At 43.5% G+C, this 19,869-nt stretch overlaps 1 protein-coding gene across 6 annotated transcripts in view; it reads right to left on the bottom strand.

The window, feature by feature from the left end:
* The window catches only part of LOC134752111 (interleukin enhancer-binding factor 2 homolog), a 141,756-nt gene that overhangs the window by 35,089 nt on the left and 86,798 nt on the right, over positions 1-19,869 (bottom strand). For 5 of the 6 annotated variants that reach the window (XR_010128734.1, XM_063687676.1, XM_063687673.1 and 2 more), the window contains exons 2-8: positions 5,395-5,487; positions 4,872-4,997; positions 3,700-3,873; positions 2,191-2,389; positions 1,726-1,856; positions 1,214-1,393; positions 447-590 (exon numbers count right to left, since the gene is read on the bottom strand). The exons of the other annotated variant lie outside the window; for it this stretch is intronic. Coding sequence is in view for 4 of the 5 variants with exons in the window: in XM_063687676.1 (XP_063543746.1) it covers positions 447-590; positions 1,214-1,393; positions 1,726-1,856; positions 2,191-2,389; positions 3,700-3,873; positions 4,872-4,997; positions 5,395-5,421 (981 nt within the window). In the remaining variant the exon portion in view is untranslated. The remainder of the gene's footprint in view (positions 1-446; positions 591-1,213; positions 1,394-1,725; positions 1,857-2,190; positions 2,390-3,699; positions 3,874-4,871; positions 4,998-5,394; positions 5,488-19,869) is intronic. 6 annotated transcript variants of the gene reach the window in all.

Below are 19,869 nucleotides of genomic sequence, written 5' to 3'. Positions count from 1 at the left end.
TAGTATTACGGTAGTTAATTAACGAATTTTACACCATTTATACACATTGAGGCGACTAGTACTGTGTAGACCAAAAGACTAATCCCATGATTAATACCGCAACCAAAGAATTATATGCAATTGATTGTAAAAGATGAGTAGTCAAGACAAATTTGTTTCTAATTTGATAGATGATGTAGGATGTAGATGGCGCTGTACATTATGCATTAACTCTGGTTGTTAAAGTTGACGTTACCTAAAACCATATGACGCCATACAGCGTCTTTATCAGCTATCAAAGTCGAGAAAAAAAACTTAGAAAAAAGAAACTATGAATCTTTGATACACAGAAGCCTTTGTGATGCAGAATTCCAGAAAGACGATAGATCCATATAAAGGCCAACACTGCGACATGAAAAGATATGTTTTTATACACAGACCATGTTATTTAAAAAATGTGTATATACCTCTGAATCATCATCCAGCAGCTCCTCCTCGACCACCTCAGCCCGGTACTCGAGTAGCAGGTCCCGGAGAGGCTTCGCGTCCAGGTTGCCGGAGACAAACTCATGCTTGAGCAGCTCGCTGGAGGTTGGCCTCTTTTCAGGGTCCTGTGATCATAGAAATAGTGTTAACATCGAAGCTAATTCAACTGAAAGCATAGTGGCGACATCTGGATTAATAGTACATTATTGTCGAGGCAGGTATGTAGCCACTTGCTGGCTGAGACAACCTCGGGAGTCCACTTGCAATAGATTGAAGGTTTTAAAAATAAAAATTCCTTGACACCTTGACTGTTCTATATAAGATCTCTCTGTATCTTGCAGGATGTGCAATGGCATCATCTCAAAACAACAGTTTACCTTGACTAGTGCTTTAGCGATGAAATCGTTGAAGGCGTGGCTCCACTTGCTAGACTGCTCTATGTAGGATTTCTCTGTATCTTGCAGGATGCGCAATGGCATTGTCTCAAAACAACAGTTTACCTTGACTAGTGCTTTAGCGATGAAATCTTTGAAGGCGTGGCTGCACTTGCAGGGCTGCTCTAAGTAGGATCTCTCTGTATTTTGCAGGATGCGCAATGGCATCATCTCTAGACAGAATATTTTACCTTGACTAGTGCTTTAGCGATGAAATCTTTGAAGGCGTGGCTCCACTTGCTAGACTGCTCTATGTAGGATATCTCTGTATCTTGCAGGATGCGCAATGGCATCATCTCAAAACAACAATTTACCTTGACTAGTGCTTTAGAGATGAAATCGTTGAAGGCGTGGCTCCACTTGCTGGGCTGCTCCAGCGAGGGCGGCTCGCTCTTTTGTATCTTGAGGAGGACGCGCATCGGCGTCATCTCGTGGTTCGGTGGCTCCATCTGCGCGAACTCGATCAGAGTGATGCCTAGCGACCAGATGTCCACCTGACGGCATACAATGAAAAGTTAGTAAAGAAGTGCCATATCCAACGTTGGCGGTACTGATTTGCCTTCATTGCCAGATTGCATTATCAATTTATCACGTTCACATTAGTATTGTTCCTCGTGGCATTACACAACTAGTAACCATACCAAATATGTACTTCAATCGAGAAGATGACGCGCCAAGCACTAAGCAACAAAGTTAACATCTTAGGCCCAGCCATACAAATGAAAAATTCAAAATTTGCTAGTGAAATTTGAACCTATAGTATAGAAAAACGTTTATTTTGTTTCGTTCTGAAATTGAACGATACAAAATGATTTAATGTACTGACCTTGAAATCGTACGGGTTGTCCCGGAACGTCTCACATAGCACCACCTCAGGCGCCATCCAGTACGGCGTACCGATAAAGGTGTCGTGCTTTTGTAATGTGGACTTATTCTTCGCCGAGACGCCGAAATCCGCTGTGGAACATATCCTTTTGTTAGTTTAACATTATAAGACATTAGCAAAATGGAAATATGTCTATTGACTCAAAAATTAGTTTCCAGATGAGTCAATAAGGCCAACGAAGTAAGGACCAGCCGCACAGAAAATGGACCAAGTAAAGAATGTAGTAAGACTTAGGGACTTCTGAACCAGTGAAGTCCGCATGGTGGCGAGCACGTTGCCGGCCTTCAGGTCGCGGTGTATGACGCGCCGCGAGTGCAGGAACCCAAGGCTGCGCGTCATCTCGCGGCACACGTAGGCTATCTGCTCGCTGAGGCCTTAAAGCTCGAACATGTAGTAGTATGTTACCCAGCTTGACGCCGCCCTGCATGGTGGCGAGCACGTTGCCGGCCTTCAGGTCGCGGTGTATGACGCGCCGCGAGTGCAGGAACTCGAGGCCGCGCGTCATCTCGCGGCACACGTAGGCTATCTGCTTCTCACTGAGGCCTTTTTCGAGCTCAGACATTACGGAGTCGAGTGCGCCGCCGTCGCAGTATTCTAGTAGCATCTGGAATTATAAGTAAAGGAAATTATATAAAAATGGTTCTTGCAGATAGAATACAGATGGTTTATTTATTTATTTATTATTTATTCAGAGCCCACTGTGTCCCACTGCTGGGCAAAGGCCTCCCCCCTCTTTTTCCACTCGTCTCTGTTTAATGCTATATCCGGCCAGCCTGTCAAGAAGGAGTCCAAGTTATCCCGCCATCGCCGACGAGGTCTGCCGGATCCCCGGTTAGACTCGTGGGGCTCCCACTCCGTGGTTAACTTGGCCCACAAGTCATCTGCGCTCCATAGCTCTCTGGCAAACCCCGAGTTTGGACTTCTGAGCTTCCGTCAAGGACCAGGTCTGAGCACCGTAGGTGAGAACTGGAAGTACGCACATGTCCATAAGCCTACGCTTGAGTGACAGAGGTAGGTCTCCCTTCATCAGGTGTTTCATTGACTAATAGCTCTTCCAGGCGTTTAACAGATGGTTTACCGCGAAAATTTAAATATCGTTCACCGGCTCGCTATTGTTCTTGCATAGTCAAACGATAGAGGCAAATAGACGAACGAAGTGGTTCGCAGTAGACAGGCCCTCAGCCGGGCTAGCACATGATTGGTGTGAGAGTATCTCGCCGCGACATAGACTACCCGTCCCTCTTTAATTCATACAGTTAGTAAAAGACGAGTAGTCTATCTCGCGGCGAGATACTGTCGCGCCAATCATGTGCTCGGCCTACAGGTCGGTTGATTATCCTAATATAAAGCGTGCATAGCGATAATTTCATCTCACCTGCCAACGGCACAGTCAGTTGAAACTGAACTTGTCTAAGACTGCTATATTCTACCAAGGTCTAATTTTGGAGGATTCATTAATCTCCAGTTCAGTCAGTCAACTAAAGGTTTTTTGAATGACATCAGCGTTTCGAAAACAGCGACCTATAGAATCTAGCACCAAATATTGACCTTGTATCCTTCCATAGTGTTTATCGAGTGTTGTCATTATTATGACGAGACGTGTCTTGATATTATTGTGTACTGTCACTCGTTGTGTTGTTGGTTTCGTCCTTAACAAACTAAAATGGAGTTGGGCGGGACATGTTGGTAGGCAGAGTGATGGCAGATGGACTAAAATGTTAACAGAATGGTGGCCGCTTTCGAATGAGAGAAGCCCCTGGCGTCCGTTGGCTCGTCGGGTGGACGACATCCGGAAGATTGCGGGTCACTTCTGAATGAGATTAGCTCAGGACCGGGACAAGTGGACTGGAAGAGAGGCCTATGCTCAGCAGTGGGCGATAGAGGGCTGATATGATGATGATGACTGTCACTCACCCATAGCTTGTTCTCGATGAAGTACGCCTCGTGCAGCTCCACCACGTTGGGGTGCCTGCACTCGCTGAGGATGTCGATCTCGACGGTGAAGTCGGCAAGGTCGTCCTCGTTGTCGAGAACGCACATCTTGGCGGCGGCGAGCTGGCCGGTGGTCTTGTGTTGCGCTTTGTACACCTGTGACATTCGCGAGTCATTTTAAAAGATTCAAAAGCTTATCGCTCTTGTTCACTGGTAGAATGGTGGTGATTATCTAAGTATTCTAATACTAGACGGACCTGAAGCCCTATTCTGAACTTGAATATGAATGTACTAATTGTCTTGTTTGTGGACTGGTGTTTACGAATCTTTCTTTCTATTTCTACTAGAGAGCCCTCGCGTTTTGTCGCTAGTGAAAGTTCACGAGCGTTTAAGTGGAACGGTCTTCGCCACCCCCTTTGGGATCGTTGGCAGAATGCTATGGCCAACAAGGGACACTTCGTATTAGAGAATAGACGTGTAATAAGTTTTTTTGTAAAAAAAATGATCTTTGATGACAAGCTTTTATCGCTGACTGTACTTTTCTTTCATCAGACAACTAATACTCATCGAGACAATGGGGTTGGCAACTGTCAAAGGTTTGCAGAGATGGCGCCATCATAGCTTGCCCCTTTTTCTATGAGAATTGGCTTAAAAGGCTGGCATACATGGCATTAAAAAACAAAAATTTGACACAATTCTAGGGATTGACAGGGCAAGCTATGCTGGCGCCATCTGCTAAAAACTTCGACCGGCCAACCCCATTCTATCAAACCTAAACACAATTAGGTTACGTTGTTTTATCACAAAGTTCCTATGGTCACCTCCTGTTTTCATTATCAGATCAGCTCGATGATACCATAATGTTGCATTGTCACCCAACTCACTTCTGAACCTATGTGAAATTTCAGCTCTATCGAATAATGGGAAATGGGAAGAAGGGGACCCTGAACATACATATAAACATTGCAAGTCAAAGGTTTATATAGATGGCACCAGCATTAGGTTTTACCTGTCTCTAGTTTTGTTCATACAATTCCAAGAAAAAAAAACTAGAATTTCACACAGTTGTAGTATTGACAGGCAAAACCGAAGTATTTTACAGGTGTAATAAGTAAAATACTTCGCCCGGAGAACCCTTTTAAAATCAATGTTACCTTCCCAAACGCGCCATCGCCGAGCTCGCCCACCATGTCCCAGATCTCGGTGGGGTCGCTGTTGTCGCGGATGTTGTTAAACACCTTCTTCTTTTTCGCGTCATTGCCGCCGCCGAGGTGGAGCACCTGAGGACACGTCATATTTCACATATTAGTAAGTGATATGGTGTAAAGAGCCAAGTAACTTTAACTAAGCCTTCGCAATGTGGCACGGATAGTGATGCAGGCATGGTTAGAGCGTTTTCACATTCTTCAATCCGATATCGGAGTGGCATATGGCCTCAAGTTTTTCTATTTTGGTGGTTATCTTTTGAATAATGAATAAATAAATATAAAAAGGCGCCTTTTAAATTATTACTTCTTTGTGGTCGTATCCGACATTCAATATCGGATCGGATAGCGAAGAAGTGCAAGTTCTGTTTCACTATCAAAACGCGTTAATGCGTCGCGGCGCGTTGAGCTTGCGCCGGCGTAACACCGCTGTATAGCAAAAGTTTAAGTAGTTGGGTGTATTTGGACTTACCTTCTTAAGGTTATTAAAGAACGACATTTCTGTAGTGGCGCGCGCGGCCGCCTCAACCGTCTGTACTCATCGTGTAGAAGCGCGCGCGCTCCTCTGCAACAAACATAAAAATTAATATCAAGAAAAAAACAATAGTACATCGATCGAGAGTCATTTTACTGGACGTTTTCTTTTTTTGACGGGCATAAAAGTAACCGTCAACGAACTTATACGAAGTAGTCGAACATGTAAGGACGAAGTTATGTAGAAGATTTTGATGTCTACTTTTTAGCCAGCTCGCAACGTTGAAGGTAATTTTAAAGCGTGTTTACACGCGAAAACGTCCTTCTTAGTAAATAACGGGCGAAGTTATGGTTCCTTAAAGGCTACTAGACTGATTGTAATTGCATCAAATAATACAGATTTTTAGTAAGCCTGTTTTAATTCGTTACTCGGCGACGGCTGTTGTAGTATTAACGAATATGAGTTTTATTACGTTTCAAGAGAGCAATAAACAACCCGAGGATCGTCAAAGGAAAGCACCCCATTACGAGACTCAAAATCCATATACTTATTAATATTACTACATGTAACTACAATTGGCGAGAGGTCGCACAGGATCGAGAAAAGTGGCGCTGTCTTGTGTCGGATGCCAAGTCTCATTTTGGGTTGCTGAGCTAACGGAGTAAGTAAGTAAGACTCATTTTACTTAACACTACAGATCTATAGAACTTATTATGCAATTAAATATCAGTTCTTTTGTCGTAGTGTATTAAACTAGTCTCCCTTTTTCAGGTTTGTTTTTGATAGGATAGGAGTATTTATGTCGTCTCGCCTTGTTGGTGAATGCGTGCATATCAAATATCAGAGGGGTGCCTAACTGCGTATGGCTCCCTTGTGATGCCGCCGGTAATAACCCATTTACTTTTATTGGTATACCGATAAATTTACCCGGTTAATCGTCTCTGTTAGTGTCGGTGGACGATTTTACCAAACTGATGGTGAAAGGAGGGGTATGTTGTTAGTTTTTGTTTATTTGGTATACGTATCGGCACCTGAGTTGAGGAGAATCACACAATAACATGTCATTCGTTTGTTCCCAACTTTTTTGCAATTAGTTTATTGTTTATTGTCATTTATTGCAGTAGTTGTAATGTTGCTCAGCCAACTATAACACTATGAGAAGTAGTTATTTTTATTATAGTCTGATATGGACTAGGTAAAGGCTTGGCTGCATGATTCTAATTAGTATTATTTTTAGTAAGTAATAATGTAATAAAAAAAACTAGTCTTAGTCTGAAAACTCAGTTGCCTTCTGATAGTAAATCATCGCCAAAATTCTTTACCGTCAGCCTGAGATAAGTGGTACACTAATACACTATGCAATGTCTGTGGCTTTAAATAAAATTTATCTAATTATAATTCAGATAACGGTTGAATAATGTTAAACAATGAGTCTAATTTGACATTTGTTTGACTAGCAAGAGAACAATGTTAGTAATAGTGATAGTATGATTCACTTTTTGTGATAAGCACGCCGACTTAACTTCCGTTGATAACGGTGTACGTTACGATACTAATTAATAATACTCGTAATTATATGTATAGTGATAAGAGTATCATCGTTTTTGTCAATTATGTGTTAATAAGATTTTTGGTAGCAATTGTAGCAAACATTAAAAAGATGATTAAATAACTATTGCTATAATTATAGATAATATATTGTCTACATATTCATATGAATATATTTATCCATAGATATTTATATTTCTGTGTATATACCTAACGGGAAATTTCCTCGAGAAATTCAGGTCATTATTAAATCGTCAGTTAATCGATTCCTGGGTGCAGTATTGTATAAATATGAAACAAATATTACCACAACACAATTGTCGCGAATAGGTATAAGTAGGTCTAGGCATAAAATAACGTGTAAATAATTGACGATTCTGTTTTATATTCTGTTTGTGTGATAACTGTTTTATTTCCATTTCGTGTGTTTATGTTTTTACTTTTATATGTTTTACTTCTTTTTTGTGCATAGTTATAAGAATCAATGTCCCACAATAAATATTACCTATTCCCTAACTTTGTAAAATAGCGTAAGCTGATTGGCCAATAAATGGATACTGACTCTGCACAACACACCCACGTGACACAGTGGGCGGGGCGCGGGCGCGCTATCATATAAATATGACTGCCCAACCTAGCCTCGTCAGTCCGTCAACAACTAGTCTACACTTAACATCTTATTAACCCTAAAATAAGTGTTCTTACTAACCCTCACACTAACCCGGTAACATGGTGGTGGTATTTCTGAGGTAATTGGCAGCGGTAGCTTCACTTCGGCCAGCGCGTTCCAGTCTTCGGCGTACGAGCTTCATCGGAAAAACAGTCTACGCTCAACAATTATGGTCCTTCGATAGCCGAATAAAGAACAAAGAAACAAGTACGCGCTGAGTGTTGAGAATTTCTCCACTCAGATAGAAGAAAGAACAAAGAAACAAGTACGCGCTGAGTGTCGAGATTTTTCTCCACTCAGATAGAAAAAAGAAGCTTGAAAAACGAACGCGCTGAGCCTTGAAGTACGCTTCGGCTCGGACCCTTACCCAATTACCCCTCCATACCCCACCATACCGGCTTGCCGGTCGGACCGTGCTGTGTTGTAGGTTTTCCTCCACTCACGCGTCCTGGCAACTTTCGTTGCATGTGTCACATGGTGATGCCATCACACTGCTTTCGAACGCTCTAGGCATTGCACTTTGTCATTGCGGGAGATTCAGTGCATCGAGGGATTTACGCTTAGGGGCACTGACGTTGCGCTCTGTGGCGTCAGGGCATAGGTGTTAGGCAGGTAAATTTGTATATAGTTAGGGACCCCCGCGTGTGTGTCAAGAAAGAAGAAGATGTCTACGAAGAGTACGAGAAATCTTCGACCGCGCGCTAAGGGCCCGCCTGCCCCCGCGCCCACAGAGACCCCTACCCCCTCGTCCGGCAAGACCACGTCTACCGAGACACATACATGGAGCAAAGGCTCCACCGGCAACCAAGTGAATAGCGGTGGAGAGATAGACAACAATTCGGTACACTCGAACGCATTCGAAGATACGGTAGTAGAACGCAGTAGGTCGAATACGCTAGTGAATAAAGACCCCGTGGTCGCGCCGCCGCCGCCGCGGGCGCCGTCTGTTCGTGGATCAATCAGAGGTCGCGAATCGGTAAATAGGGATCGTGATAGTCAATTATCGGTGCTCATGGCCGAGCTCGAGGTTCATAAAGCCGCTCTAGTTGTCGCTCAGAAGCAGTCCGATACTGCCAAATTAAAGCTGCAGATCGCCGAATTGGAGGCGAATTCTGACAGAGGCAGTACCGTGGCTGACGAGTCTGAACGGCGTACTAGGAATTGGGTAGGACAACAGTGTAGGCCGCAGGAGCACGACGTCGCGATCGTGAATAGTAAGATTCCCTTGCCGAAGGAGACAGCGCCGCCGCCGCGCGCCGCCGCCATTGAGCGGGGTACTAGTAGGCCGCAACCGCGTTATTTAGAGGTGCCACACGGCAGTTATGCACCTATCTACCATAAGCCGCCCGAGTTACCCTCATTCGGAGGAGATATAACCGAATGGATTTCATTTAGGGCAGAGTTCGAGGACACGTCTCCCATGTTTAGTGCCGTCAATAACGTAAGTCGTATTAGGCGCGCGCTCAAAGGCGAGGCTCGGACCGCCGTGAAATCAATTATGTACACAGTTCAGGACCCGTACGAAATTATGGAGGCGCTAGAACGGCAATTCGGCGACCCGGAGGAAATAGTGTTAACGGAGTTGCACAATATAAAACGTATGCCGCGCTTGTCAGAAGACAACGCGAACATAACTTCCTTCGCCGCACATATTGCGAATGCCGTCGCAACCATACGTTCGCTGCGACAAGAGCAGTATTTACACGCGCCTGAACTTGTAAACAAAATCGTGGACAAACTTAATCTGATTGTGCGTTACGAATGGGCAAAATATAGGCAGTCTAATAGTCAAACTCCCGGTCTAGTTGCATTATCGGAGTTTTTGAACGAAATTAGCACTGCAGCCAAACGCATCAACCGACATAGGCCAGCTACATCGCGCTATACTGTAAATGCGGCGTCTTTTGAGCGCGGATCTAAGCGATCGAGTCGAACTCTCCCTAATAGGTCTCGCGCCCCCGTGTCTACCCGCGATAGTAGTAGTAGTAGTGGCTCGGAGTCAGATATTCACGAAACTCATACACGCGAAGATGAGTACAAACCTAAAAATAAAAAGTATACTACCGTCGCGCTCGCGAAACATCGCGATAGTAGTCAAACCAAACCCACGCCGTCCGAACCTAGACTCCGCCAGGAATTGTCCGAATCTACTCCGCCGCGCAATACGTGCCCTATTTGTGAAAAGGAACATACAGTAGACACGTGCGCACAGTTTACGGCGGCAGCAATTCCTGAAAGATGGGAGCTAGTGAAGGAAGCGAGGCTGTGTTTTAATTGTTTAAAATCTGCGCATCATAAACTATTTAAATGTAAATACGTTGCGTGTGGCGTCGGCCAATGCGAGGCAGGCCACCATAAGTTATTACACGGGTTGAACGCGGCCGCGTCCGCGAACGGTAATAACACAACGAGCGCAGTAAATACAATTTCTTTCGCGTCGAATAAGCCCGCAGTAATATCAAGCGTTGGCAGTGGTGCAGGCAATACGTCTTTCGCGTGGGGGAGCGAAAGCTTCCAAGACCCGCTCAAGAACGTGCCCACCACTCCGATATTACCTGCAAAACGGGAAATAGCGTCATTATTCGACCGAAACAAACCCGCTCAAATAGGAGCAACCTCTCGGTGGGTTGTAGAACCCGAACCCAAACGCGATTATAAGCCGCGATCGTCCACACTACGCACGCTCGCGCCCGTCGTCGACAACGCCGCGATACGTCATAAGCGACGACGCGTGTCGAAGTCCGTTCGCCCAAACATGAAAACTAAAAGTAAATTCGAGTACCTACCTGAGGTAAAATGTTTTTCCGAATACACGCATTTAGTTAGGGCCACGGCTAGGGTTCTGGTTGCCGCCGAGGTAAATAATGCCAAGATGCTCTCTAAGAAAATAGACACAGAGATGAACAAAGGGGATTTGATTATTGCGGAAATATCGCTAATCAAACGGAGCCAATATGAAGCCTTTCCAGAAGAGATGGAGTCCCTGGAAGCTGGGCACGCGCTACCGACAAAATCTCCGCTACGAGCGATCGCAGTAAAATTAGATGAATACGGAGTCATCGTGACAGACGTCGGAAGCAAGCAAGTACCCGTCCTGCACGCTAAGGAAGACTTCGCCAAACTGTTGATCCATCATTTTCACACTCTGTGCAACAGCAATCACTCGACATTAATTAGCGAGCTGAAACATAGATATCACATAGTCGGACTGCGCGGTAGTGTTCGTTATAAATCACGTAAGCGCCAATGGTGTCGGACCTGTAGCGGGGCCAACCTCAAGGTTCCCGTGGGCGACTTACCATTAGAAAGGCCTCAAACGAATCCACTAGTATATAACGCGGCAGCTACGGATAAACCCGACTCACACAGCAAGAAACAGAAATTGCACGTAGGCGACAGCGTCACAGTAATCGACTGCTCCGTGCCACAAAGTAAATGGTCTAGAGGCGAAATCGCACAACTCTTTCACGGCCCAGATGGCCACATAAGAGTAGCCATTGTACACACGAGCGCAGGTGACGTCCGCTGCCCAGTTTCCAGGCTTATTCCTACACGCTCCTCTACTATATACGGTGTTGACACACGTGGGGGAGAACTGTCGCGAATAGGTATAAGTAGGTCTAGGCATAAAATAACGTGTAAATAATTGACGATTCTGTTTTATATTCTGTTTGTGTGATAACTGTTTTATTTCCATTTCGTGTGTTTATGTTTTTACTTTTATATGTTTTACTTCTTTTTTGTGCATAGTTATAAGAATCAATGTCCCACAATAAATATTACCTATTCCCTAACTTTGTAAAATAGCGTAAGCTGATTGGCCAATAAATGGATACTGACTCTGCACAACACACCCACGTGACACAGTGGGCGGGGCGCGGGCGCGCTATCATATAAATATGACTGCCCAACCTAGCCTCGTCAGTCCGTCAACAACTAGTCTACACTTAACATCTTATTAACCCTAAAATAAGTGTTCTTACTAACCCTCACACTAACCCGGTAACATGGTGGTGGTATTTCTGAGGTAATTGGCAGCGGTAGCTTCACTTCGGCCAGCGCGTTCCAGTCTTCGGCGTACGAGCTTCATCGGAAAAACAGTCTACGCTCAACAACAATATTGACTATTGTGATTGTGATAGATTGGCCGTTGATGAGTTTTTTGTATTTGTAATTTCTCTATAATGGTAAAACATAATCATAAATAATAAGATCTTCCATGAGCAATAAAGCGATTTCTAATTTTCTTACATAAACCAAGTTTCACCAAGTTTTTCACATAAATAAATGCAAGTAATTCCACCATTTGTTTTTCACTCCAGCATTATGGCATTTTTTACGAGGATGTTATGAAACATGTCAGTAAACAATGACGGACGAATGGCGAGTTAGCATGAGCTCGTAAACGCATTGACGTGTCTCATTTACTCATTATTGTAAATAGATGTGACGTATACATTATATTCAATTATCCAAGTAACCTCATACGCCCAGTGGCGCAACTGCGTGGCATGACAGACAAAATGATACAGAGCCTAGCAACATATATTATTAAGTCAAAGTGGGAACTAGCCATAGGCAGAATAATGATATTTTCGATTTGATTTTTAATCGAGAAAATTTAATTTTACCGTGTTTAAACGTGTTTTTAACGTACTTCAAGATTTCGAATTAAGAGGGAACTTCTTAGAAAGTGTTTTTTGTACCTAAGTTCATATTTCATTCCTTTATCAGGTCAGGATCTGATCCCGGGGTAATATAGGGCAACTCTTCAACTATTATAGGCACACCTAGTCACCTATGTTTTTTCATGTCGAAAACCGACATTTCTTCTTCCTCGCGTTATCACGGCATTTTGCCACGGCTCATGGTAGCCTGGGGTCCGCTTGACAACTAATCCCAAGAATTGATGTAGGCACTAGTTTTTACGAAAGCGACTGCTATCCGACCTTCCAACCGGGAGAGGAAACGATCTCACGATCTTTTGACTGGTAAATATCAAATGATATTTCGTACATAAGTTCCGGAAAACTGAGCCGGGGTTTGAACACGCGACCTCCGGATTGAAAGTCGCACGCTCTTACCGCTAGGCCACCAGCGCGTCGAAAACCGACATTTGATGAAGTAAACCTGTATACATACATGCTGTACATGCCTTTTGTTTTGAGTAGTTTATCTTACAAAATCGTGAAATTACTAAATAATTTCGCTCTAATCGAAAATATCAGTCTAAGCTAAGCAGAACGGAGCTTATTTTAGCTATAAAGTTAGTTGTATAGGATTCCACGGACGTAGAGAGGGTTGGTCGCAAATACCAATGACTCGAGACGTTAGTCACGGTGATGTCATGCCATCCTTCCAGCGGCGGCATAGTGCGGCGCGAAGCGGAAAGCGTAAAGACATCACTTTTACGTTTTACAACGTCACACAACGCTTGATCTTATTAATGTACACCTAGCCGTAAAATAGAAATAGTTTATTCGTGGCATTAATACACAGATAAAAATAGGAACAAAAAAACAAACTTACATATAACATTACAGTTAGGATGGCCAGGCAACGCTGGCCTTCCATCGGGGCCATGAACAAGTGAAGCACGGAAAGTACACAACATTTAAAAAAGGAATAAAAACAATAGCAATAAAACATAGCAGTTAATTTTTTAGCATTAAGTACTTATGTTGCTACACCCTTCCAGGGTACATGTTCACGTAAAATGGTGTAAATACTTAATATGTTGTCCATGTGTGTAAATAAATAAAGTAACAAACAAATATAAAATAAAAGAAATGACGGCGATAAAAACTTAAACGTGAACGCGACCAAATTTGACATAAATGTCGGGCAGCTGGCATAGCATGGCAGGAAGGCAATGTGTCCATGCAATTTTGCAGCTCGCTGTAGAATAACGTCTGATTGCATTAAAGTCGAGGAGTAAAGGCCAGTAAACACGTACATAAAGTAATGTAATACAGCATGGCTGCGGCTACCGGAGTTAGCCTAGAACTGTTTGACATGATGCCAACGGCCGCTTTCTATCACCGCACCGCTCGCCATCGGCAGGGTGTTCATCCTCACACCCTAGCACCTAAATGGTCGCGTACTGTGCGGTTTAAGATGAATTTCCTCCCGCGTACGCTTCGGCTGTGGAATGAGCTCCCTGCCGAGGTTCTTCAAAAAAGGAGTGTACAGGTTTTTAAAGGGTCGGCAACGCGCGTGTAATATCTCCGGTGTTGCAGGCGTCCATAGGCTACGGTAACTGCTTACCATCAGGCGGGCCGTATGCTTGATTGCCAACGACGTGGTATAAAAAAAAAAGTTATAGGTATCAAAGTTTGAAGAGACGTGCAAGAAACTAATGAAAACACACGGGTAAACAAAAACATCATCAAACATCGTATGAAGATAACAATTCCAAATTGAATGCCTGTACAATTTGTGTTTGTGACATTTCAACACTGTGCGCTAGCGGAACGCACTCCAGTTATTATAGAAACCAAATTAGTACCGTATTGGTATTGAAGTTTGTTTCTGAATCTAGTATATCTATGTCTATCGCCTCAGCGGACAGTCAAGTCAATAGACTACTCGACCTTGAGTGAGTCGCTACATTCGCTGTCGCTACGATCACCCGATCCGCAGCCTAATCCAATTGAAGCACGATGGAAGAGGCTTGACTCTTAATTGGCTTATCTTGAGACCGTGAATTAATTGTATTTGTATAAAGTACGGATATTAAATATGTGTAGGGAAAGATCATATACTCTAATCATCCATAATTCGAAATGTGTAACTATTTTTTATATGTTGTAGGTAATTGTATGTATTGCCACTTCATCATTTGTTCTGCTTCCTAGAGATCCTTACGTAAAAATAGTAAAATTGTATTAACTTAGACTACCGATCTCACTAGTTACTCAGCTTGTACTAATTTCAGCATGACCTTGTTTATACTTAATATGTAGGATAAAAAAAACCGGCCAAGTGCGAGCCGTACTCGCCCACCGAGGGTTCCGTACTTTTTAGTATTTGTTGTTATTGCGGCAACAGAAATACATCATCTGTGAAAACTGTCTAGCTATCACGGATCATGAGATACAGCCTGGTGACAGACGGACAGCGGAGTCTTAGTAATAGGGTCCCGTTTTTACCCTTTGGGTACGGAGCCCTAAAAAGCAAGAACTGATACCTGCATGCCGTGTTTGCCGGTAATTGGGTTGATAGGATACTCTTGCAATCTTATTTTATATCTTGTTATTAATAAGTATTTATGTATTGCACCTGTTGCCAAACCTAAATAAATGTAGCTATTAAAGTGGATCCGCAGTCCCTCAAGGTTAAGTTTGTTTAAATACAATAGTAGATTGTAAAACAAGGGCATAAAGCGATCCATTTTTATCCGAGGCACACCTATTTTTAGAGAAAATGAACAAATCAGTCCAACACCATTTTGGCTGTTACCGGCCAAAACAGGCTTTTTGTGTGTCTCGGTTGTCGATTTCTAAATAAATATAGATGCACAAATTATACTAATCACAATGCGACCACTTTTATGGAATACCGGTTTCTGTGCTCTATGCTTTACCTATTCCGGTTACTGGTAGTGAGAGTGAGAATATCTCGAATGCATTTTGTAGATAGGTGTTTATCTAAACGGGGCATTAGGGAAAATAATAAATTTGTACAGTGTACATCTTTTTAGGGTTCTCCGTCGTCAAAAAGGCAAAATCTTTGAATCGTGATTTACCAGTGTTACAATTTTTCAACTCATCATTCGCTTGCCCTTGTCCCATTCACTTGGGGTCGGCGCAGCATGTCTTTTTCTTCCATACATCTCTGTCACCCGTCATCTCATCATTCACTTGCGTTAGTTTCATATCATCTTTCACACAGTCCATCCACCTTTTCCTCGGTTTTCCTCTCCTCGTACTTCCCTCCACATTCATTCTTAATACCTTTCTCGTCATATGACTTTCATCCCTCCGCATCACATGCCCGTACCATGCTAGGCGATTTGCCCTTACTTTTTCTGTTATGGGTGCAACTTTCAGGCTTCCTCTTATATACTCATTCCTTATCCTATCCATTCTCGTCACGCCACACATCCACCTTAACATTCTCATCTCCGCTACATGCAATCTCTTTTCATCCGTCATCTTTAGGGCCCAACACTCTGATCCATACATGACGACAGGTCTTATGATCGTTTTATAAATTTTACCCTTCAACCGAAGGGGCATACAGGCGTTCCGGGTTTGCGGGTTCCCGTAACCTGTCGCCATTTCATCCATCCTGTGCTAATCCGGTTTTTCACGTCACGGTCAATATCGCCATCGCACTGTACGAGCGAACCGAGGTACTTGAAGTCGGAGCAGACCGGCAATGTAACGCTATCGAGTTCTATGGCAGCAAAACTGGAGAGACCGCCAAAATCGCAGAACATGTGTTCTGTTTTAGATCTGCTGATCTTTAGGCCAACATTCTCCAATTTTTGCCGCCATTTCTCAAGTCTGCTCTGCACCTCTAGTTCGTTTACACCTACAAGCACAATGTCATCAGCAAACAGCATACACCAAGGTGCCTCCTCCTGTACAATTTTTCAACTATAGCTAGATTAATAGAAAATACATAAAACACGTTGTTTATAATTAATTACCCCATCTGTACCCAGTTACCCCATTTGACGGTACACGAATTCTTCGTATGTGTTAAGGTGGCGACTGAAGCAAAGTTACCGTTGCGGCACTACTGCTGCGGCATAACGCGGGAGATGTCATTGACATCTCCCGCGTGCTTCAATTACTGCTTAATTGAGTGATATATCTCTCAGCGGTATTCAACTGAGTGTTTCGTGTTGTTAACACATTGTAAGCGCCGTTTAGCAGCTACAACAGCTCATCTTGTTACGTGTTATCTTGTTTTACGTGTGCGATTAACTTTCCACCACCGTGCGTGCGCCCGCGCCGGTCGCACGCAGCTCGTGCAATGGCCGCCATGAACTAGGTACAGTCGAGTTCATAAATATCTTTTCAACACACTTGCTCAAAACGACGTTTTTATTCCAACGATTTTTGGCTCATAATCCTAGATATTAAACACGCGTGCTCTTTCAGTGTATTATTCCACTCGTGCTTTTTCATTATATTATCCGACTGAGTTAAGAAGGTAACTGATTGCTAATAATATGCATGGAAAGGGAGCCTTTTTTAATTGGTCAGACTGGCGGGCACCGGCGCGCCCGACCGCCTGCGCGGCCGGGGCGAGGGGCGGCCGGCAGTATGACAGATGCAACACACAATACTAACTGTTTTAACTATTAAAATTTGATTAATATGAGTTTCTTTTTTTCTCGCAAGTGTGTTGAAAAACGTCGTATGAATCGCGTGTGCATTAGTCATTACACACATCGGCTTTCTTATTACGCGCTCGCTTACAGCTCGCGCGCACAATATCGCCTCGTGTGTGATGACCAACTTAGCACACTTGTATCATAATGTACTATTACAAGTCAATGTTCCAAGAAGAACGGAATTTCCGTAGTAAGTTACCCATTTCTTTACAATATAACAGTAGTACCTACAGAAATACGTAGGTACTACATTTCCCCAAAGATAGATAACTCTGTAATTATTATATCCTCTTTAATTTCACTAACTTTGGCATCGAATGATAATATTTCGGGGAAATAAAAAAGATAATATGAATCATAAGAAACTAAATAAATATTATGGGACATCTTACACAAAAAAACCTAGCCCCAAACTAAGCAAAGCTTGTACTATGGGTGCTAGGCGACGATATACATATTTATATACATAGAAAACACCCATGACTCGGGAACAAATATTTGTGTTCATCACACAAATAAATGCCCTTAGCGGGATTCGAATCCAGGACCATCGGCTTCACAGGCAGGGTCACTACCCACTAGGCCAGACCGGTCGTCACTTAATAATCAGGGAACATTTAAATTTTAAATGACTAAGTGTCGTGTCGTATAATGATAATCTCGATTGACTTTTGGATTTTTTGAACCATTTTCGTATTAATTTAAAGTTTTAACGGACTCAGCCTTTAAATGCCTCCATTCCCATCCACAATAATGTTATATTATTGAACAGAACCGAACTTTTCAATTCAACAACCAAAATTCCCTGATCAACTAGACTTCTCTCGACGACAGTACACTTACACTACACACTACAAAGTGCATTTTATTGAACATACCAAAATTTCCCTTTTCACGTGCCGTGTGTGTTCGAGTGTACGCGCACGTACCATCGCGTACTAAGTATTCGTGAACCTTATTGCCAAAGACATAAGACCTACCTATGGTTAATAACGGTACGAACACCTGAGCCGGTGACACGCTTTCAAACGTTCGCTTTTGACCATTACGGCCAATCCCTAGGCGAAAAGGAATGCGCATTTGTACATTTCACAGGCCAGTTAGTATCAACGCGTAGTTTTCGTAAACTTTAGATAGCTTTAACGCTTAACTTTACTCGTTTTAGACACGATCTTGTAAGTTTGAAGCTGCATGTATTAACATTGTAGCAAAAATTTCGCTTTTGATCAATACAGCCAATCCATAGGCGAAAAGGAATGCGTATTTCGTAAACTTTACTATAGAAAGTATTTAAAACATTCGTGATAAACTTAAAACTAAAATTACATACAGAAGTATAACTAAAACTATAGGAATTTAGAAAATAGGTAGAAGTTAAAGTTTACCACGAAAATGGTATCGCCTCAGCACAATGCTGACCCGAAAGTCAGCGCTGATCTTCCGGCGGGACCATTTTGGGCCACGATCGCAGCCGTACGGCACGGCACGCCATTCGCTTTTGCCATTACGCCAATCTCTAGGCGAAATGGAATGCATTATGTACATTTTCCAGGCTTACTTACTCGTTACTTGTTTTAGAGAATCTTATCAGAAGGCGATGGATGCATAGATTTTCTCATCTCCTTAATCCATAAACTTCATTCATCATCATCATCATCATCATGTCAGCCGATAGACGTCCACTGCTGGACATAGGCCTCCCCCAAGGCTCGCCACTCCGACCGATCCTGTGCCGCTCGCAACCACCGAATTCCTTCGACCTTCACCAGGTCGTCGCTCCATCTTGTTGGAGGCCTACCGGCAGTTCGTCTTCCGTACTCCAGAACCTTCCGGCCCCACCGGCCATCAGTTCTGCGAGCAATGTGCCCCGCCCACTGCCACTTAAGGTTTGCAATTCTGCGAGCTATGTCAGTGACCCTAGTTCTACTGCGGATATCATCATTTCATACTCTATCACGCAGAGAAACCCCGAGCATAGCTCTCTCCATTGCCCTTTGCGTGACCTTGAGCCTTCTTATGAGGCCCATTGTTAGCGCCCACGTCTCAGATCCGTATGTCATCACTGATCATAAACTTCATTATTTTCTTAAACTTTCCGACTCTACTCGACTAATATGTCATCTCACCTTCCTCGCGTTAACTCGGCTTTTTGGCTCATAAGAGCCTGGGGTTCGCTTGGCAACTAATCCCGAGAATTGGCGTAGATACTAGTTTTTACGAAAGCGACTGCCATCTGACCTTCCAACCCAGAGGGGAAACTAGGTCTTGTTGGGATTAGTCCGGTTTCCTCACGATGTTTTCCTTCACCGAAAAGCGACTGGTAAATATCAAATGATATTTCGTACATAAGTTCCGAAAAACTCGAATTGGTACGAGCCGGGGTTTGAACCCGCGACCTCCGGACTGAAAGTCGCAAGCTCTTACCGCTGGGCCACCAATGCTTTCTACTCGACTAATATGTATTGGTTTAAACACTTATTGTAGCTCACGAGCATCACTAGCATTTCCTCCGCATCCTAACTGTCCGTTTTAATATTCAGAAGGGTAATCGACCATTACTTTGCATGGCAATGAGGTGCGAATCGCTGTGTTACGATTTATTCTGGTAGACATGTCTACAGGGCAGTCTTAAAATATGCTGGGGCTGGGTTTGATTTCTTGGGCACTCAATAATTTGGGGCCCTTTTGGAAAGTAAAGAAAGCGAATCAAAATGACACCCGACCCGACCAGACTCGGTCGGTCACTGTTACTGTCTGTCCTCCGGGGCCCCCTGAGGAAGGGGGCCCTGGGCACGGGCCCCGTGTTCCCTTATGGTATGGACGGACGGGACGGTCGGTGGTGCGCTGGTGCATGTCTAGCAGAAATAAATGTTATAAAGCGCGCGCGCGGTTTGCATAAAGTTTG

This window comes from Cydia strobilella, chromosome 24, assembly GCF_947568885.1.
Source record: "Cydia strobilella chromosome 24, ilCydStro3.1, whole genome shotgun sequence".
NCBI lineage: Eukaryota > Metazoa > Arthropoda > Insecta > Lepidoptera > Tortricidae > Cydia > Cydia strobilella.
The sequence above is the reverse complement of the archived record's forward strand: the minus strand, read 5'-3'. Positions and strand labels throughout refer to the sequence as shown.